General features: G+C 37.4%; 1 protein-coding gene across 1 annotated transcript; it reads right to left on the bottom strand.

Moving 5' to 3' along the window:
• Positions 1-3,533: 3,533 nt before the first annotated feature.
• On the bottom strand, positions 3,534-15,388 carry LOC139175759 (serine protease 27-like). The gene is made up of 6 exons (XM_070767026.1): positions 15,223-15,388; positions 13,452-13,478; positions 8,163-8,328; positions 7,458-7,735; positions 6,665-6,855; positions 3,534-4,035 (listed from the first exon to the last, which is right to left on the bottom strand). Exons 1-6 carry the CDS (start codon positions 15,272-15,274, stop codon positions 3,775-3,777), a joined length of 975 nt encoding a protein of 324 aa, XP_070623127.1. The 5' UTR covers positions 15,275-15,388; the 3' UTR covers positions 3,534-3,774.
• Between the last annotated feature and the right edge of the window lie 4,264 nt (positions 15,389-19,652).

Here is a 19,652-nt window from a genome sequence, read left to right as displayed (position 1 = left end):
AAATCTAGCAAGATACTGTATATCGTATGATAAGTAAATAGAGTAGACTCCAAAGCATGCATATTTTACTATAGGTCTTATTTCAGTTCCAAAATTTAATCAAGCTCTTAATTCTACATTACTATTAAAATTCAATTTTAGTCTCTTGCAAAATTAGTTCAGCCCTGCTCCTCTGATAATGCTCTATTGCATAATTATGAATCCATTCCAATTTGTCAATGATGTTTTTTATTCTAAGTTTATTGTTTTTAAATCACAACTAAAATGGCCTTTCGTCAAGTGAAAGATTTACCATTCTACAAATGTTTTTTTATCTAGGACATTAAACAACAAAACCTGAAACAAGGGGTGGGAGTAGGAATAACAAAATGAATGTTGGGGTTTTTATTTCTTTCCCAAAGTCTGTCATTAATAACAAAGGTTAGTGTTTCATATCCATTTATATCAAGACAAGATTGTCTTGACAACCTCAAGGGCCTATGATATTGGGCTGATTTTTTTCCCTCCAACTTGGAATGTAAAGTCATATACTTATCTCTCCTCCTTTCTTCTTAACTTCTAGCCTTTCCTTCTCTTAGGTGTAGTTCTGGATATACAAATTATGCTACTGAATAGTCATTGATTAACCTGGAAATAATGGCATATAAGCAATGATTGAATGAAAATGAAAATAACTCCTTGGCTCTTGCTCACAAGTTCCTTTTGTTTTAACTGAGTAGAGGAAACGTACACAAATGAGCAAGAAGGCAATTGTGATTTCCCAAGTATTAAATGAACTTGGGCGGATATCTCTGTTTAGAGATATCAGTTTATTTGGGGTTGATTTCATTTCCTATTTGCTGAAGAGTACAGAAAGCCCTGAGTTGGCAGTCCTCCTTTTTGGTTATATTCTGAATCTCTTATAATGCCTGCCATCTGTTAAACCAGCACCTCTTTGCAATTTTTACCTTTGAAGAATTTTTGCATCTGAATAAATATTAAAGCTTGTCAACAGAGGGCACTATAGGACATTTAAAAAGTACTACTGTATACAGTATTAAAATTAACATCAGTAAAGGAAAGTTACTGTACAGCATTTGTCAAATTAAGTAGCAGTTATGTCAGCATGGGTTTTTTTTTGTTTTGGGGGGTGGGGTGGATTTTTTGCATCAGAACTATGACCCTAATTTTTATATCTCAGATTAAGTATATGACAAAAGCCTTTTTGTAGCTCATTGAAGTATTGTAAACCATCTTACGGGTTTATTTTAAAGAAAAATTAAAATGTATTAGCATTTTACATTTGTGCCCCCCTCCATTTTTTTCCTCAGGAAGCTCAAAGTAATCTCCAGAGGGGTATCTTACTATGGTCTCCCTAAGAACACATTCCTGTGAACTAGACTTAGCTAAAATATGATGGTTGGTCCATAGTCAACTAACAACTTTCAGAATCAAATCTGGGAATTTGCTAAGTTAAACAATAACACCTTAACTACTACACAAATCCCCTTCTATATTGATCCCATATTATTTAATGCCAAAATTACAAAAGATTAGGATCAGAAATATGCAAAGCCTAGTCATGCTTCAAGAAGATTCAGAGTATGCTAAATTTGAAAATAGATAAAACCCCGGAATGTTTCTTTTTAGGTATTCTAAGACAAAATTTACCTAAAATTCAAATACATTTAATTATCCATATAACCACTGCAGCTAGATTAACTTTTGCACAGTGGTGGAAAAATGAAGATATACCCCCAGAAGATGCAATAATAAAGAAAATTAAATACTGTACAGAGATGACCAAGTTAACTATGGCAGTTAGAAACAAAACCGAGTCTTCATTTAATAATTGCTGGGATCCCTTCTACTGTTGATTAAAAAAAAGAGAACAATTCGCTTAATAAATGAAATGAATTGTATATATTTGAACAGATACAAATTTGGTATAAAACTTTTCCCTTTTTCCCAATAGTCGTAAGAGATATTAGATACTTAAATATGGAATATACCTTTTATTTTCAAAATCTCTACACCGTGATCTATTCAACGTTTGCTTTTACCTATTCATGCTACCAATTTTGATGTAAGGTAATGCTGAATTCAAACTAGTTCATATTCTTAACACAGCTCCACCGCACACTCGCCCACCTTTTTCTTCCTTTCTTCTCTTCTTCTCCTTTGATTCTTTCTTACCTTCTTTCTTTCCTTTCTTTGTAAGTTTATATGTTTACTGATTGTTGTATTTTTATATTTTGGCCTATTGTTTAAACACACAATGTAATGTGCTAGATCTCAATTGTCAATTGCCATTAATGTATTTTATGTATTTATTGTATATTTGTAAATAAAAAAAATTTAACAAAAAGAAAAAAAAAGAAGATTCAAAGTATGGCTATAGGTAGATGTTTCCTAAAGTTGAACTTTACTAAGCATTCCCTTTCCAGTGTCCCTTTGAAGCATCTCTTTTTTTAATATATATCTTTTAGAAGATGTATTGATGCATAAAAGAAAAAAGAAGGAAATATGAAAGAATAAAGGGGGAAAAGGTTATCTGAATGACTTCCAAACTTCTTTAAAGCAGTTGGACAGTGATTGATGGGCTAAAAATCTAAGCTGAGTACCCTGCTTTCCTGAGCAATAAGAAATAACTTAATTGCATTGATCCTTCCTATATGAAACAGGAAGTAGCCTTCATCATCAATATCCAATGTTGCCATCTGTTAAATATATTTACCAATCCATTGATATGCTTAGTACTTTACATAACTTTGTAAATAGATTACTGTTCTTTAGAATAACAATAAGGGGAGGAGAAAAATGTACAGTTCCATGAAATCAAATAGGAATTTCTGAAAATACCAATGATTATATAAAAGTAACAACTTGTTTGGGGAACTTTCAAACTTATTACTGATCCTCGAAATTCCAACCACTGCAGTGTCATCAGGGTCATATGACTGCAATATCACATTATTCCAAAGTCATGTGACATGGTGGAATCTCCAACTAGAATAGGGAAATGAGTGAACAGAGTGTTGAGCTTGGAGTCTTTGCTGGAAAGGAATTGACAAAGCTGATTTCTTGTGCCAGTCACTATTTTCAACTTTCTTTGCAATTGCCAGTTTCTACCTTGGGTTGAAAATAGTGAGAACTCTTCAAGAATTTATCTCTCTTTAACTCTGTGGTGAGGTTGCAAAAATAAAAAAGCCAGCTACAACTTTTCCAATATTGTATACATTCAGCAAGATTTCTGTTTAGATCCACAAAAATATTACAGAATATCTTGTTTTTCTCTTTTCTGAAACTGTTCTACAAAAGTAGAAATCAATGGTTGATGAGAGAACTATAAAAGAAATCAATCTAATCCATAAGCACACATTCACTGCAAGGCAAGATAGAGGTTACTATATTGTTATCATGTTGTCTGAACATGTCCACTAAATGGTAGAGGAGACCCTAAGAATGAGATATAAGGAATGGGGATATTTTACTTGGAAAGTTCTTATATCTCACTGCACAAAGAACAAATGATTCAAGGAAACAAACTGGGATTTTTTGATTTTTGATTTATTATCAAATGTACATCCAAGTCAGAATTCTGAGAATTATTAATAATAAGAGAAAGAGGTAATAGGAGGTTAAGGTCCAGACCTCCAGGAAACTTTTCACTATGCACAATGGTGGTTGTATTTTTCTCTTTGAACTAAGTAATTTTACATTGTAGTTGAATGGTAATACAGTATTATATTCAGTTATATGTGACACTTGTGTTACAGTTACATTTCCAAATGATTATAAATGAACAGCACTTACATAGAAAATGCTCAGGAGAAAAATTAAAAAGAAGACAACTGAAGTCCCACTGGGATGATAGATACCACCACTGGAAACTGAATTCTTTTGTATAGTGCGTTGAATCCAGTCCATATAAGAAGTTACTCTGGTATAGACTCCAGGTCGGTTGGGTTCAGAACAACCCACCCCAAAGCTCACAACACCGGCAAGAAACCATGTACCATTCAACTTGCAGGCCAGGGGGCCCCCAGAGTCACCCTAAAAAGAAACAAAGGAGTTAACTAAGAACACTCTTCCAGTAAGACCTAAGGAAATAATATAATGTACATTTTGAATTTAAATTTAAGCAGATGAGATGAATATGTCATTTCACCACTTCCTCTTAATGTTATTTAGCCAAGCCCTTATAAATTACTGAAAAGGGAGAAATAACAATGGTGATTTAAAAGTAAATGTAAAAACAATCTTGTGGGGAATCAATATTACTGATATATCTTAAATGTCTTTGTTATGGGTTTGAAAGCTAGCTAAGAATATTGTTGCCATGATTAGAAGCCTTTATTATTCTGCTTTCAATAATTACCAGAAACATACTGGAGAAAATTTCCTTGCTGCTTTGTGGTACTACCTGCCTCAGAATGACTATGTAAAATCAAAACTTTGGATTGTTTTATGTGAGGAAATACAGTATACTGTCCTTAAGAATGCATTGCAAGAACAGCACATTCTTTAGATTGATAAACTAAAGTTTAAAGTCAAGCTTCATCACATAACTTATCAAATTTACTTTAGGGCAGCATTATTCTAAGACATGTTATAAATATCAACAGGGAAACAAAACAATTCTGCCCTTATTTACTTAGGGGAAGAATAAAATACAGAAAAATGTTTTAAGGTGGTTGTTTATTGTTACATTTTGGGAGGGAATAGAAAACTAGATTTATATAAAAAATAATTATTTTATTATTAGATTATTTCCCTTATTTTAAATGCATGTGCACAAGAAAGCATGTGCCAAAATGTGTTCTTCTTGTTAAAATCCCCGTAGTTTATGAAGTGAATAAACAAATAAAATTATTATTAAAATGTTTGGGAGAGGAGGAGATAGATTTTATGATTTCCAAAGATGCTCATTGAGCACATAACACTATACGGTATATTGGAGAGAAAAAAATGGATTGGTGGAATAAGAGTACATCAACTGCAATTTGCAGCATTAACTTAGTGTTTATTATAAACAGAAAATCTTTTGCTTCTTCATTTAATAAGCTGCCATTTTCATGCTAACTTTTAGCCAACTAAAGATCAACAATTAGCAGGTGTGAGCAACTATTTGGGGATCAGAGACCATATTCAAGAAATAGATCAAATCTGGGGCTTCACTCGAAGAAATGAGGCTTTGCAAAAAAAGTAAACAATTCAGAGTGAAATCAGTGCTAGAGTACCAGCCATTTAATTGTATTAAGCTGCTTATTTCTATTTTCATGCCCAACATTGCTGTTGTTTAAAAATCACAGTTAGTTATAAACAGGGATGGGCTACTGCCCAGACAGGGGGAATGCAGTGGGGTAGCCCTTCACTGGTTGTAAGTCATAGTTACTTATATTATTGGTAAACCCTGACTTACAAACAAGAAGACCTATTTTGGTCACCCCACTAAAAAAGATGTTAAGACTCTAGAAAAAATGCAGAAAAGACACACACACCCCACCCCCAGGATGATTAGGGGACTGGAGGCTAAAACATACAAACAAAGGTTACAGGAACTGGGCACGACTAGTGTAATGAAGAGAAGGACCAGAGGAGACATGATAGCAGTCTTCCAACATTTGAGGGGCTGCCACAGAGAAGAAGGGGTCAAGCTAGTTTCCAAGGCACCTAAAGGCCAGACAAGGAATAATGGATGGAAAACTGTTTAAGATTACACCAGAAAATAAGGAGAAATTTTCTGACAGTAAGAACAACCCACCAATGGAACAGATTTCCTTCAGAAGTTGTGGAAGCTTCATCACTGGAAACTTTCAAGAAGAGACAAGGCTGCCATCTGTCAGAAATGGTCTGCATGGATGGGTGGGTGCACTAGATCAGTGTTTTTCAACCAGTGTGCCGTGGCACACTAGTGTGCCATGAGACATGGTCAGGTGTGCCGTGGGGAAATTAAACATGGATCTCCAAACTACCATTCCTGCCAGGATATCCCTTTTGTGTTCGTTGAAATAGGCCCAGATTTCACACTAAGTGAATATAAATACATTTAGAAACTATATTATTAACTATATGTATAATATGTACTGCGTTAGAGTGTCATTTTGTGTCAATTTGGTTGGTGGTGTGCCCCAGGATTTTGTAAATGTAAAAAATGTGTCGCGGCTCAAAAAAGGTTGAAAATCACTGCACTAGATGACCTACAAGGTCCCTTCCAACTCTGTTAATCTGTATAATCTGTATCATGACCATTATGATTCACAGTCAATATTAAGATTCTAGTTATTTCTTTTTCTATCCTATATACATTGTTTGGAGAATCAGTTTAATGTACTGATCAAGTTAGAAATAGGAGACTATGAGTTCTAATTCTGCCTTAGACAAAAAGCCAGGTAGGCGACCATGGGCCAATCACTTTCTCTTAGCCCTCAGAAGACTATAGTGCCAAACCACTTCTGAAAAACCTTGTCAAGTAAGCTGCGGGGACCAATAAGCAGTCTCCAAGAATTAATTATTATTAAAGGAAAAATAATGGCTGGATTCACACATTTCACTCAGCCTGGTTACATAATGAATTGCAATGCCCTAGTTCCCAGACTCATGATAAACAAGAAAATTCTATATTAGTGTAATATCTGCTACAAATCATAATTGCTCCACGGTTCTTATTCCCTATTTTTACCTGACAAGAGTCTTTCTTTCCTTCCGGATAGCCAGCACAGATCATGTCATCATAAATTAGCCTGTAGCTTTTTGGCAAAACTTCAGAATCTATGTCAGAGCTGCTAGAGTCATTATGGTACATTTCATCACACTTATCAACATCTAGGACTGGCATTTCCAATTTTTGCAGAATCCGAGTGGTGAAAGTGGCTGGTGCAAAAAAAAAAAAAAGGAGACTCTGAGACTGAACAACTCCTAAGCATTTAAGGGTGGAGCCTTCTTCCATTTGCTTTTAAAGATCAAAGGGGTAAATGGAAGTATCTGTAATGCTTTAGTCTGTGAGCCTCATTTTAAATCACTCCCAACTCCTCCAGTCTACCAAATGTTTGGGCTCCACACCCTTTACAATAATGTCATTGCACTAGCAACAATATTATTCATGCCAGTAAGTGGCTGACTAAAAAACAAACAAATACTGCAACTGCAAAAACAATGGATGTAATTAGCCCTGTTATGAGGACTTTAAATCATGGGTTACATATGCTCCACACCTCATTTATTACAGATCATGGCACCAAAATTCAGTGTCAAATCACTACTGCAAAACAGTACTTTTATAGCAATAAGCAATATTATAAATAATATAAATGCATTAACCCTCCATAAAGTTTTTAATGCAGCTTAATGCCCCTCAAAATACTGGGGGGAGGGGGGGGCAGAAGCCTCCTCCTCCTCCAATTGGAGACTACATGTCTTGCAGAAACCTGAATTATGCACTTATCTAAGGAAACAACCCCTCCACTTTTTCTTACCATCTGGATAGAGGTCCCCCCAGCCAGTGACCCAGCACATAATCCCTACAGGGAAAGGTTCGGGATCTGCAACAGTGGATAAGCAGATAGGCAAGATGGTTCGGGAGAATTGGACAGGCTCCTCTAGTTTCACCAACGCAATATCAGCACTCAGCCCAACTCCAGCATAATATGGATGTACTACAATCAGGCTTATAGCAGATGAGACCATGGTGGGTGCTGGTTTGGGGAGTTCGTACTCCCCCAGATGTACTCGATACCTGGATGCAACTAGTGGCCTATGGGAGCCAAGGGGAAAAATAATCAGTCTTTTATCATCTTTGCTCGGCTCTGAAACTCAACAGGAAATCTAGTGCTTTCAAATCATGTGCTTCAGACAATGTATTTACCATGTAGTTGCTCTATCTTGTTTACGAAGCAATATGGAGGGCATCATTTATATATTTATGCCATCAAATCAAATCTTTTCTATGAAGAGAGATCAGCATTAGGAGGGAGGAGTCAAATCAAATTCAGATTTCTTGGCTCTTTTTAATATTGTAATGCTACCTTCATAAAGGCAAAAATTGGTCCATTGCCAAATTTTTGAACTTAGTTGAATTGCTATTGTTCCCTAATGCTAAAGCTCCATCTTCAATTACTGATTCCCTTAAAGAAAAGAAACTGTCTGAGATACAGTCTCTTTAATGCAAATCTACTACTCACCCATCAAAGCAATGAGCAGCTGTCACCACCCACTGGGAGGAAATAAGACTTCCACCACATACATGAAGTCTGTTTTCTCGTATGCTGACCTGCCATGGCCATTCCCCTTCTTCAGCTCTTTTCCCACCAACAATTCGAGGGGAATGTACTCTGGGGCGCCCACACACTACAAAAGAAAAAAAGAGAAATGTGAGAAGATGAATGCTGTAGGAAATTGTTGAGATCATATTGTGGTACAGGATAAAGTTCTGTTAAAACTAAGCTCTTATGACATTTCTGGATCCCTACACAAGTGGATAGGTGCATTCCTACCAAAGAGGCAATAGTTAAAATTGGAAATGCTATATCAAACCCAGCACTAGGTTAACAGTAGTGTTCCCCAAGGCAGGGTTAGGACCAACACTTTCTGCTTTATATAAAAAAACCTTTGTGATCATATTTTAAGCAGCTATATCCTCTTTGTCGATGATGTAAAACTATTTAACACCACAGAGAATTCTACTACCCTTCAAAATGTCCTAGATTATGTATCTGAATGGTCAAACAATTGGCAACTCCACATATCTGCTAACAAATGCTCAGTCCTGCACATTGGCAATAAAAATCAGAATATCAAAGACAAGCTGGATGGAAATGATCTAAAAGATGAGCCAGACTCTATCAAGGACCTTGGTGTACTCATTTTAAAAGATCTAAGCCCCAGAGCTCACTGTAACAACATTGCTAAAAAGGCATTAAAGAGTTGCCAACCTTATTTTATGAAGTTTTCTCTCTGGTAACATTATACTTATAACTAACTAGGGAATACAAAACCTTTGCCAGACCTATACTTGAATACTGCTCAACTGCCTGGAACCCGCACTGTATTTCAGACATTAATATATTAGAGAGGTTCCAGAGGTATTTTTTAAGAAGAGTATTCAACTACACTGCTCGCAATAAAATTCCTTATTCCAGTAGACTTGAAATTTTAGGCCTGGATAACCTTGCACTTCGCCATCTACATTCTGACCTAAACTTAATACACAAGATCATCTACTTTAATGTCCTACCTTTAACGGCTACTTTAATTTCAACCTCAATAACACTAAGGCTATCAATAGATACAAACAAATTGTATTATGCTCTAATCTTTATTGCAGAAAATACCACATCTGCAATAGAGTAGTACATGTCTGGAACACTTTACCTGAGCCTGTTGTTAGTTTCTCTAAACCCCATACCTTTTACCTTGAACTGTCTAATGTGGACCTTACACATTTCTTAAGAGGTCCCTGTCCTACTGTACCCATTTGTATGTACTCATTTTATGTATTTATGACTATTTACTTGTGCCATTTTTTTCATGTGCCCTGTTTCCTTGCACTTGTTGATGAATAAAATGAATAAAATATTTATTTTAGCCTCAAGCCTGCTGGCAAAGGTGAGGTTTTAAAGCTTTGTAGAAGGTGGAGGTGGTACTCATCCCTGAAGGGAGTTGATTCCAAAGGGCCAAAGCTGCCACAGAGAAGATCCCACTAGGTGGAATTGCTTGGCTAACGAGACCTGTAGAAGGCCAACTTTGTGGGATCTAACCTGCTGCTGGGATAAATGAGGCAGAATTTATTACCAATAATGCTACTGTCTTTCTACAACCAATACAGCCAACCTTGCCATAATTCAGCTCATATTATTTTGTGAAGTCACAAGCTACTTGGACAAGTGAAAACAACATAAGCTTCCTTCAAATTCTTAATTTTTTATCCATGATTGGCATTTTTCACTTTCTGTTTCAAAATATAGTCAGAGCAAAAGCTCTAAGATTCAGATGTGAGTGTTTTCACTTCAGTTCAATCCTAAAAAATATTATTCCTGATGATCTCACAGGTACATCCAGACAGTTTTCTTAATAAAATATTAAAATGGCAACTGTCTTCTTGCTTTTTGTCAGGAACCCAGTTCCTGACAGTTTTCCATTCAAATAACAAGCTGGTGCTGTTCCACTTAGGTGGATATCATACATATAGTAGGGAATTTGTAACCAGATGGTGGAAGAATGAAATGATTACAATGAATGAACAAAATGAAAAAGTTGTAATTGGTTAGTTCATGTTAGGGGGTAGTGTCAATTGCCAGAAACTCAGGCGATCCACAGAGTTCAAATTAATATCAAGATTTATTATAAACTTGAGCTCTCTACAAGAATCTGAATTTCTAATGACCAAGGGAAATTAGTGGAAGATAAGAGTAGAAGGAATTCAAGGTGGGCTGGACTTAGATCTCGTGGGCATGAAGAGAACTCATGACTGATGACGCATTAGACCCCTCTCTTAGGCTTAGCCTAATCATCTCCTACGGGTAACAAGAACTAAGGATACTTGTTAGGGTGATGAAAAATATCCCAAATACAGTATATAGATAAGCAAAGTGATTACTAGAAAGAACTATGAGAATAGCAGTAGATTACTGATCACATATAGTAATAAAATATGTTAGATATCTACCTGAATACTTTTAAGAAGAAATTGAACAATTATTTGTCTGAAATGGTATAGGTTTCCTGCAAGGGTAGGTTCCATTTACCTTCCTTACCAGTTCACATCGAAACAGAAGTCGGACATGCACAGAGGGTTCTTTGCCAGCCACGACAACTGGAAAATTGGTTCTCGAGCATGGACAGCCAGCCACCACTGCCGGTTCAGTGAGCAGATGCAAATTTCCGCCCCCAGTATAGGCAAACCATTCCAAACTGGCAGCAATGCACCATTGGTTTCCTGCTTAAGCAGGAGAGTGGGTTAGAAAACCTTCAAAGTCCCTTCCAATTCTGTTATTCTATTCTATACTATTCTGAATATATTATCATTTATCTATAATTAGAAGGAAAACCTTTGCTTATAGGTGTATAAAAAATTAGGGGTTATGATAAAATATCTGGACCATCATTTTTAAAATGGTTAGAGACCAGTAGACAAACTAATATCTCCTCCAGGTATTTTAGACAACTCTTTTAATTCCTTGCCATTCAATTAAGTGTGAATTAGGACAAATATATTTAAAAGAGACCAGATTATCTACTGATGTTTAAAAAGCATTTTGCCTTTGCCTAGCCAGGTGTGATATATTTTCTCCCTTAGATATTGTTGACAACTGCCATGTTTACAGAATAGGATGAGTCATATCTAAAAGTAATTACATTGAAACAAATTATATATAATGCTAGATAGAAAGAAAGAGCTGTAGAAAGAATGTGGGCAGATGGGTGTTAATCAAGCAACATAGATAGATGGAGACAGCAACCAATTTTTTGCTAATTACAGCTCTTAATATTCTTAATCATCATGGACAATTATAAGGGATGCTGGAATTTATGCTGGAATTTCTATGGAGTTCAGCAATATTCATAGATTTTGTGCTATGCATAATTTACAAAAATGTAAACAGTGGAATCAAATGAAGAGTAACATTTATACAAGAAAGAGAAAACGTATATACTATGTGTGTGCGTGTGCGTGTGATCTACCTAGCTTTCAGGTATTTTTATTAATGAGCACAAGACGCCTATAAAATACAAGAGCCTGTCCAGATCAGTCTCTTTATATTGCAGAGGATTTTTTCTCATCCACATACAACTGATACGCCCACATGGAAGTCTTCAGGCCCCATGCTACACTGCATTAACAATTAGGTGCATTTTTCATGTCTCTCTTTGTATATGTATACAAGTCTTCTGTTTCATGACTATCTACACTACATTGAAGCATAATATGCATATTATACATGTTCATTTGAAAATGAGTAAGTTCATATGGTTGAAAAAAGGAGGGTCAAATATAAATAGGGATTTTCTACTAAATTAAAGAATACTTATAAATTCCCACACTCTTTCTAAATTTCCTGGCTATAACACACATGGCAAGAAGAAAATATTTTTAAAGGTATAAATAAAGAAATGTCCATATATTTGTGTGTGTGTGTGTATGTGTGTGTGTGTGTGTGTGTGTGTGTGTAAAGGCTTACTTATAAGTCTGAAAATTGTTCCTTATGTTACATATCATGTTGTATACTATGAATATATTACATATATGGTGCATAATATATAATATATTAGAATAAGTCATGAGTATAGTGGGCCTATAGCGCAACCATATCTAGCCTTTTCCTAAACCCATTGAGAAATTCACATTGCTGGAATGTGTATATTACTGATAATAGAAGATCCTAGATGTACAGATCCTGTATGTGAATTACTGCTGATAATACCAGGTGGAACATTAGTGAGCATAAAGAATGCAGTGGATTGCAATTTTCATGGAACAGGAAGTAAGAGTGTAAAGTTGCTGACAAGATCTGAGCAAGATGTTCCACAAATAAGGATTCAAAGTAAACAAGCTGGGTATAAAGAGAAGACTGAAATGAACCCAGACCCCCAGAGTGCAAGACAACCCAGACCCCGAGAGTGCGAGACATCAAGTCTGCTTCCCAGCCCTCTCTAACACAGCCTGATCACTTCAGGGGTGGGTTCCATTTACCTTCCCTAACAAGTTGCATCGTATCAGAAGTAGGCATCACGTTAGGGAAATGAATGAGCAGAAGCCTTGTTGGGCATAACAACCTGAATAGCCTTGTTGGGCATTAATAATAATAATAATAATAATAATAATAATAATAATAATAACAACAACAACAACAACAACAACAACAACAACGAGTTGGAAGGGACCTTGGAGATCTTCTAGTCCAACCCTCTCCTTAGGTAAGAAACCCTACACTACTTTAGACAAATGGTTATCCAACATCATCTTTAAAAATTTCAGTGTTGGAGGATTCACAACTCCTAGAGGCAAGCTGCTCCACTGATTAATTATTCTAATTTTTATTATTGTTCTAATTATTTGAATAGCCTTGTTGGATATAGTTATTTAAATAACCTTGTTGGGCATATTAATTTGAATAGCTTTGCTAGGCATATTTCTTTGAATAGCCTTGTTGGGCATAGTTCTTTGAATAACTTTGTTGGGCATAGTAACATAAATAGTCTTGCTCGATATAGTAACATTAATAATCTTGTTGGACAAAGCTTATTCTAGTAACATAAGTTTAAAATTAGACAAGTATAAATACAAATATAAATAAACTAATTAAGCTTAGTTGCACACTTCCTTTCTTTTTGTCCGAATAACACAAGAATAACTGGACTATTGGAAAATTATACTTTGAGTGCTTAGATTCAATTTTATGCCATTATCTCTTCTCTAGGTCTTTCCTCCCCCATTATTAGGTTGACTATCCTTTACACGGGTTTCTTCTTACCTTTTTGAGCATCAGTGTTTTCCACATCTAAAAATACAATAAATAAAGTTAAAGTGATAGAATGAAAAACATTAATATTAGAAGATAGAGGATAGGGATTAGGTTACCAAAAAAACCCTTGGTCAATATTTTTACTCCCCAGAACATACTCTCCACAACAGCAAGGTCTCCATCCTGGGGGGAGGGGGGAGGAGGAGAATTATATTATGTATTTATTACAAAACGGCTGAATAATTGTTTAGGACAGTACATCTCAACTTTTTCTACACACAAACCCCTCCACCCCACCCTTAAATACCTTTCATGGCCACAGACCATGGCCACAGATCTCCAAAACCTAATATTGAAATCATAACATTTCTTCAAGTCTTCGCAGACTCAAGACATCATAAACTGTCAGTAGTCAGCCGATCACAGGTTGGGAACCACTGCTTTAAGAGCTAAGTCAACCTGTCTAATAATTAAACATGGGCACATGTGAATTGTTTAACAGGGTCAGTTAAGAACTTAGTAGTCATAATTATACAACAAGAGAGGCGTAATTAGTGCTCTGGATTATGAAAACCCAGACTTGGATAGCTTGTTGTGCAAAACCAGAAAAGATGTAAAATCCGTAAACAGATTAAGCATCTTCTATTAAGGTTCTCTGCATGTGTAACCAGCTCATCTGTAACGTATCACTATGTCGTAGTTCTTTTTGTTAATGAATTCAATGTTTGGTTAATTTACATTGGCATCTCCTCTCCTCCCCGAGTCTTCGGAGAGGGGTGACATATAAGTCTAATAAATTATTATTATTACCATTTCCTTTCTCAACAATATCTCTAAGTATTTCTAATCCATGCCACAAACCTTTCAGTTGTTCTTGATCCAAAAGACTAACATGGGAGGAGATCAGATGGCGTGGTTTTGCATTGTTCTGACTTACCAAACAGGTTCTATCAAAAACCTGCAGAGATCTTGCCCAAACTTGAATTTAACTGAATTTAGGCCTTGATCATGGTACATAAGGCTAGGCCAGTAAAAAAAAAATCCATTACGAAAATTCCTTGGTTAGTAACTGCAATAAATCTTTCTCCGAAGATTGATAAAGGTCAGTAAATCTGATCTCTCTAACATATTTTACAGAAATAGGAAGAGAATAATAACCCAAACCTCCTAGGAACCCACATGCACACAAATTATTTCAGTCCAGTAATTTGTCAATTGCATAATACATCAAAGTGATCAATTGTTATGTAATCGCTACAAGGAGAGAAAATAAAACCCATCTGCATTTCCAAGTATAGAAATCTACATACATATGCACTTTCCTTACAAAGGATAATTACCTGTATCTGACTAATGAAACATAGCAATTTTTTTCCTTAACATTTTTTTTTAATCAGAAGGAAAGCAATACATGCTGGATGTTTCAGTCTCCATGCTCCAGATTTCTTTTCTAATGTTTCTAATGCTCTGCAAGAATCTACGTTTCCCATTTCCCCCAGAAACCAATGCTTAAAATTTCTCAGGTTTTGCAACTCATCCAGTATACATTGTTGTAGTTCAATAATTTTTCAGATTTCTCTCCATCTGCTCAAACAACCTAGTGGTCTAGAATCTTTACTTTTCAAGAGAGGAGTTGGTGACTCTAATGGAACAGAAGCTGTGTCTGTATTCCCCAACATTAGTCTAGGTGATCAAATACCATCCCAATAACTATAGAAAATACCTGTACATATTTTCACATTTTCACAGAGAGTGTGAACACTTTGTTCTGTCTACCCACCTTTCAGCAACAGAAAGAGAAGCACAATCTGGGAACAACTGAGACACAGCATTGTCCAGGACTAGCAGTGTTCAGTCATACAGTCCTAAGGCAGATCAGGTGTAGAGGAACAGCACACTGGGATGTGATGCTCAAATCAAGCACCCAGGATTTGCAAAAGATTCCCAAAGGAGCAATCTCTTGACTGTGGCTTAATATCAAGCAGACTGCCAAAGAGACCTGATGTGCTTAGTATTGTCCTTCTCACACTCCACCCCTAGCATTTCAGTGGGGCAAGTTGAACAGCCTACTCACAGGCCGGAAATCAAGTTATCTCAACTATTCTATCTCCACCTCTGGGTGGGGTAAAATGGTTTGAGTAATTTGGAGTAATATGAACAATTATCTTATAGCAGCCTGATATTGAAGGTTAGAGAAAAAGTATCTAATATAATTTATATTTCAAGGATTAGCATTACAGTGGTACCTCGAGATACGAGTTTAATTCGTTCCGGACCTGGGCTCTTAAGTCGAGCAGCTCTTATCTCGAACGACTTTTCCCCATAGGAATTAATGTAAATAATTTTAATTGGTTCCAGCCCTCAAAAAACTCACAAAGTTAGTCTAAATTATGCAGAAAGACATGTTTTTAATGAAGAAATGTACATGTACATATAAATGAATAATGAAGTTTCTTTCACTTAACTTGTAAACTTTCTTAAACTTTTAAATTTACATATGTTCAACTTCTCTGCCACCCAATCCTGTAGGACAGAGGTCCCCAACCCTTTTTGCACCAGGGACCGGCTTTAAGCGATCAAGAGAGGAATTGGTGAATGAATGGACGGAGGGTGGGAAGGAAGGAAGGAAAGAGGGAAGGGACAGGAACAGAGGAAGGAAGCAAGGAAACTTATGAAAGGGGAGAGTAAGAGAGGAATGAGTGAAGGGAGGGAGGGAGGGAAGAAGGTGGGAAGGAGAAAGAAAAGAAGAAATAGAGGAAGGGAAGGTAAAAGAGAGAAAGAAAAAGAGCAAGAAAGAAAGAAAGAAAGAAAGAAAGAAAGAAAGAAAGGGGGAAGGGACAGGAACAGAGGAAGGAAGCAAGGAAACTTATGAAAGGGGAGAGTAAGAGAGGAATGAGTGAAGGGAGGGAGGGAGGGAAGAAGGTGGGAAGGAGAAAGAAAAGAAGAAATAGAGGAAGGGAAGGTAAAAGAGAGAAAGAAAAAGAGCAAGAAAGAAAGCAAGAAAGAAAGAAAGGGGGAAGGGACAGGAACAGAGGAAGGAAGCAAGGAAACTTATGAAAGGGGAGAGTAAGAGAGGAATGAGTGAAGGGAGGGAGGGAGGGAAGAAGGTGGGAAGGAGAAAGAAAAGAAGAAATAGAGGAAGGGAAGGTAAAAGAAAGAAAAAGAGCAAGAAAGAAAGCTGCAAGCACCCCCCCCCCCGAGCCCCCCAGGCCGGCTGCAACCTTTTAAAACACGCGCGCCGCTTCGCAGCTGTCTCCTGAAGCCGAACGCGGAAGTTAGCGTTTGGCTTCAGGAGACAGCTCCTTGGCGCTTGTATCTCGAATTTGGGCTTGTAAGTAGAACAAAAATATCTCTCCCCTCCCAGCTCTTATCTCGAGTTGCTCTTAAGTAGAGCAGCTCTTATGTCGGGGTTCCACTGTATATAGTTTTTAGACGCTATGCAGAGCGCTGGTAACAAAAAAAAAAAATGTCTAGAAGATGCATTCTCAGTGTCTCCGGAACTTACAAACTCAAATGTGAACAGGATCCAATCTGGGTTAGTCACTTTCTGTTGTGATTCAGTCTGAGGCTCCTCAGGGAATGGCTGGAACTCTACCGGCTCCATGCTCAGAGGGGGAGGACGAGGAACAGGAGGAGGAGGAGGACCAGGCAGATGGGGAAGAGGAATGTCAGGACGAAGAGGAGGGGGAACAGCCTGAGACCCCCGGGGGGGGAGCTCTCCCCAGCGAGTAGCCTGGAGTCATTAGATGAGAATGCACAAGCCATCATAGATATGAGGCAGAGAAGGGCAGCACAAAGAAGGGGACAATTAGCCAGGTATTTCTATCCCTAATAGGCAACAGCTGGGTTTGGGTGTGGTTCTCCTCAGAAAGGTTGAAAAGGCAGGCCCGCCCTTCCTGTATTGTGGAGAGTTATCTTTTGGGAGTCCTCTGACCTTGCTTCGATCCTTGGCGTCTCTGATTCTGGCTTGTGGCCTCGAAGGCTGAAAACTTGGGGGAGGCGTGGATTTTATTATCTACAGTGGTGTGTGTGCCAGCAAAAAGCCTGTTGTATTGTCTGGCCGTCGTGACTCTTCTGTGAAGCTTCATAGCATTCCAGTTTGTAAGAACAGTTTTTGTTATCTGTGTTTGTTTTCAAAGATATAAAATGACTTTGCTTTTTACCAGCATGCCTGGCTACTCTTTTTAGTTGGTGTTGACGTCTGGGGGAACCCAGACAGAACACTTTCCAAGCTTTTGAACTCATTCTGGAACCCATCCTTAGGGAACTTCGCTCTCACCAGAAGGTGTGATACATTTTCTAGTGCAAGAGAAGTTCCTTGAGGAAGGGTTCCACAACGAATCCAAACATTCAGAAGATTAAACCTCTGGTCCTGGTGACTGACCCACATTGGATCCTGCAATGTTATCATGGGAATATATTTTCCTTCATTTAAAGGATGACCAATCTATTCCTAGAAAACTCATCCTTTTTTTAAGTTCAAGTCAAAATGAGGCATGGTAACATGGCAAATGGCACTAACACATAATTCAGATAAGATACTAAAATAACAATTATAACACAATGGTAAAATTGAAAATAATGCACATTATATGTAGAAAGTTTGTCTTTACTGTTAACAAAAATTACTTAGATCACATACGTACCTGAAAAAGTCTTAGAAAATTTGATCAAGATAATATGAGATTTTTAAAAGTCTGATGCATACTTGAAAACCAACACATAACAACAACAACAACAACAACAACAACAACAACAACAACAGAGTTGGAAGGGACTTTGGAGGTCTTCTAGTCCAACCCCCTGATTAGGTAAGAAGCCCTACACTACTTCAGACAAATGGCTATCCAACATTTTTTAAAAAAACTTCCAGTGTTGGGGCATTCACAATTTTGGGAGGCAAGCTGTTCCACTGATTAATTGTTCTGTCAGGAATTTTCTACTTAGTTCTAAGTTGCTTCTCTCCTTGTTTAGTTTCTAGCCATTGCTTCTTGCAATATCCTCAGGTGCTTTGGATGACTCTTTTTTGTGGCAAACCCTGAGATATTGGAATACAGTGGTACCTCTACTTAAGAACGCCTCTGCTTAAGAACTTTTCTAGATAAGAATCGGGTGTTCCAGATTTTTCTGCCGCTACTTAAGAACCATTTTCTACTTAAGAACCCAAGCCCAGAAAAAATTCCTAGGAAATTTGAGAGCAGCACAAAGGCCCAGCCAGTTTTCTACCATTCCCCCTTTAATCCCGGCCATCTGGGCTGCCAGAGGAGCCTTTTGGTAGCACTTAAGGAGGTTTTGGCAGTCTAGAGCTAACAAAGCATTTTCCTTTCTCTGGGCGCTTGGAGAGGGAATAAACCTCTGCCAGCGCCCACAGGCAGAACAGAGCGTTTTTTTCTTTCTCTGGCGCTGCCGCAGATTCCCTCTTTTTTTTTTAAGGCTTAAAGTTTTGGATTTGTTTGATTCCCCTCACTTCACCTTCTTCCTTCAGCAGCAACTGTCCTCTTCCTCTTCTTTCTCCTCCTCCCACCCAAATTCAGAGCTTTTATTTCTTTCCTAATGGGTTTGCAAGTATTATTTACATTGACTCCTATGGGAAAAAATTGCTTCCACTTAAGAATGTTTCTATTTAAGAAGCTGGTCACAGAACGAATTAAGTTCTTAAATAGAGGTACCACTGTACTGCTATCTTGTCTCTCCTAGTCCTAGACCAGCACTGGCAGGAGTTGCAGGGGGGGCATTTCCTCCCCCTCTTTTCTCAATAGCTGATTGGCACCCATTCGCCTAGCTACCCAGCCTGAGGCAGGAGGTGACCCAGAAAGGAGAGCACGGGAAACGCGAAGCAAATTGTCACCCCAGAGAGCGATACTGGTGAGGTTGTAAGTCGAGGACTTAACAATTCACTTGAATGATGATGATCATTCAAGCCCCTCCCACCTGGTCACATGACCAGCAAGCCACTCCTGCCCAGTCACATGACCATCAAGCCACACCCACAAAATAAGCCACACCCATAGTGTGGCAATAAAAATTTTGGCTGCCCATTACTGGATACAGGTAAGTGATTTTTTTTACATAATGACCAGTGGATTAATTTAGCAACTCAATCATGTCTAGCTTTGTAATCGGTTTATGCAATCGTGTCTAGCTTTGTAATTAGTTTGTGCAATTTTGCTGCATTCACATATTAAATTTGAAACAGTTTTGACTTTGTCG

The sequence above is a fragment of the Erythrolamprus reginae genome, chromosome Z (assembly GCF_031021105.1).
Source record: "Erythrolamprus reginae isolate rEryReg1 chromosome Z, rEryReg1.hap1, whole genome shotgun sequence".
Taxonomy (NCBI): Eukaryota; Metazoa; Chordata; class Lepidosauria; order Squamata; family Dipsadidae; genus Erythrolamprus; species Erythrolamprus reginae.
This window is presented reverse-complemented; position numbering and strand designations above follow the sequence as displayed.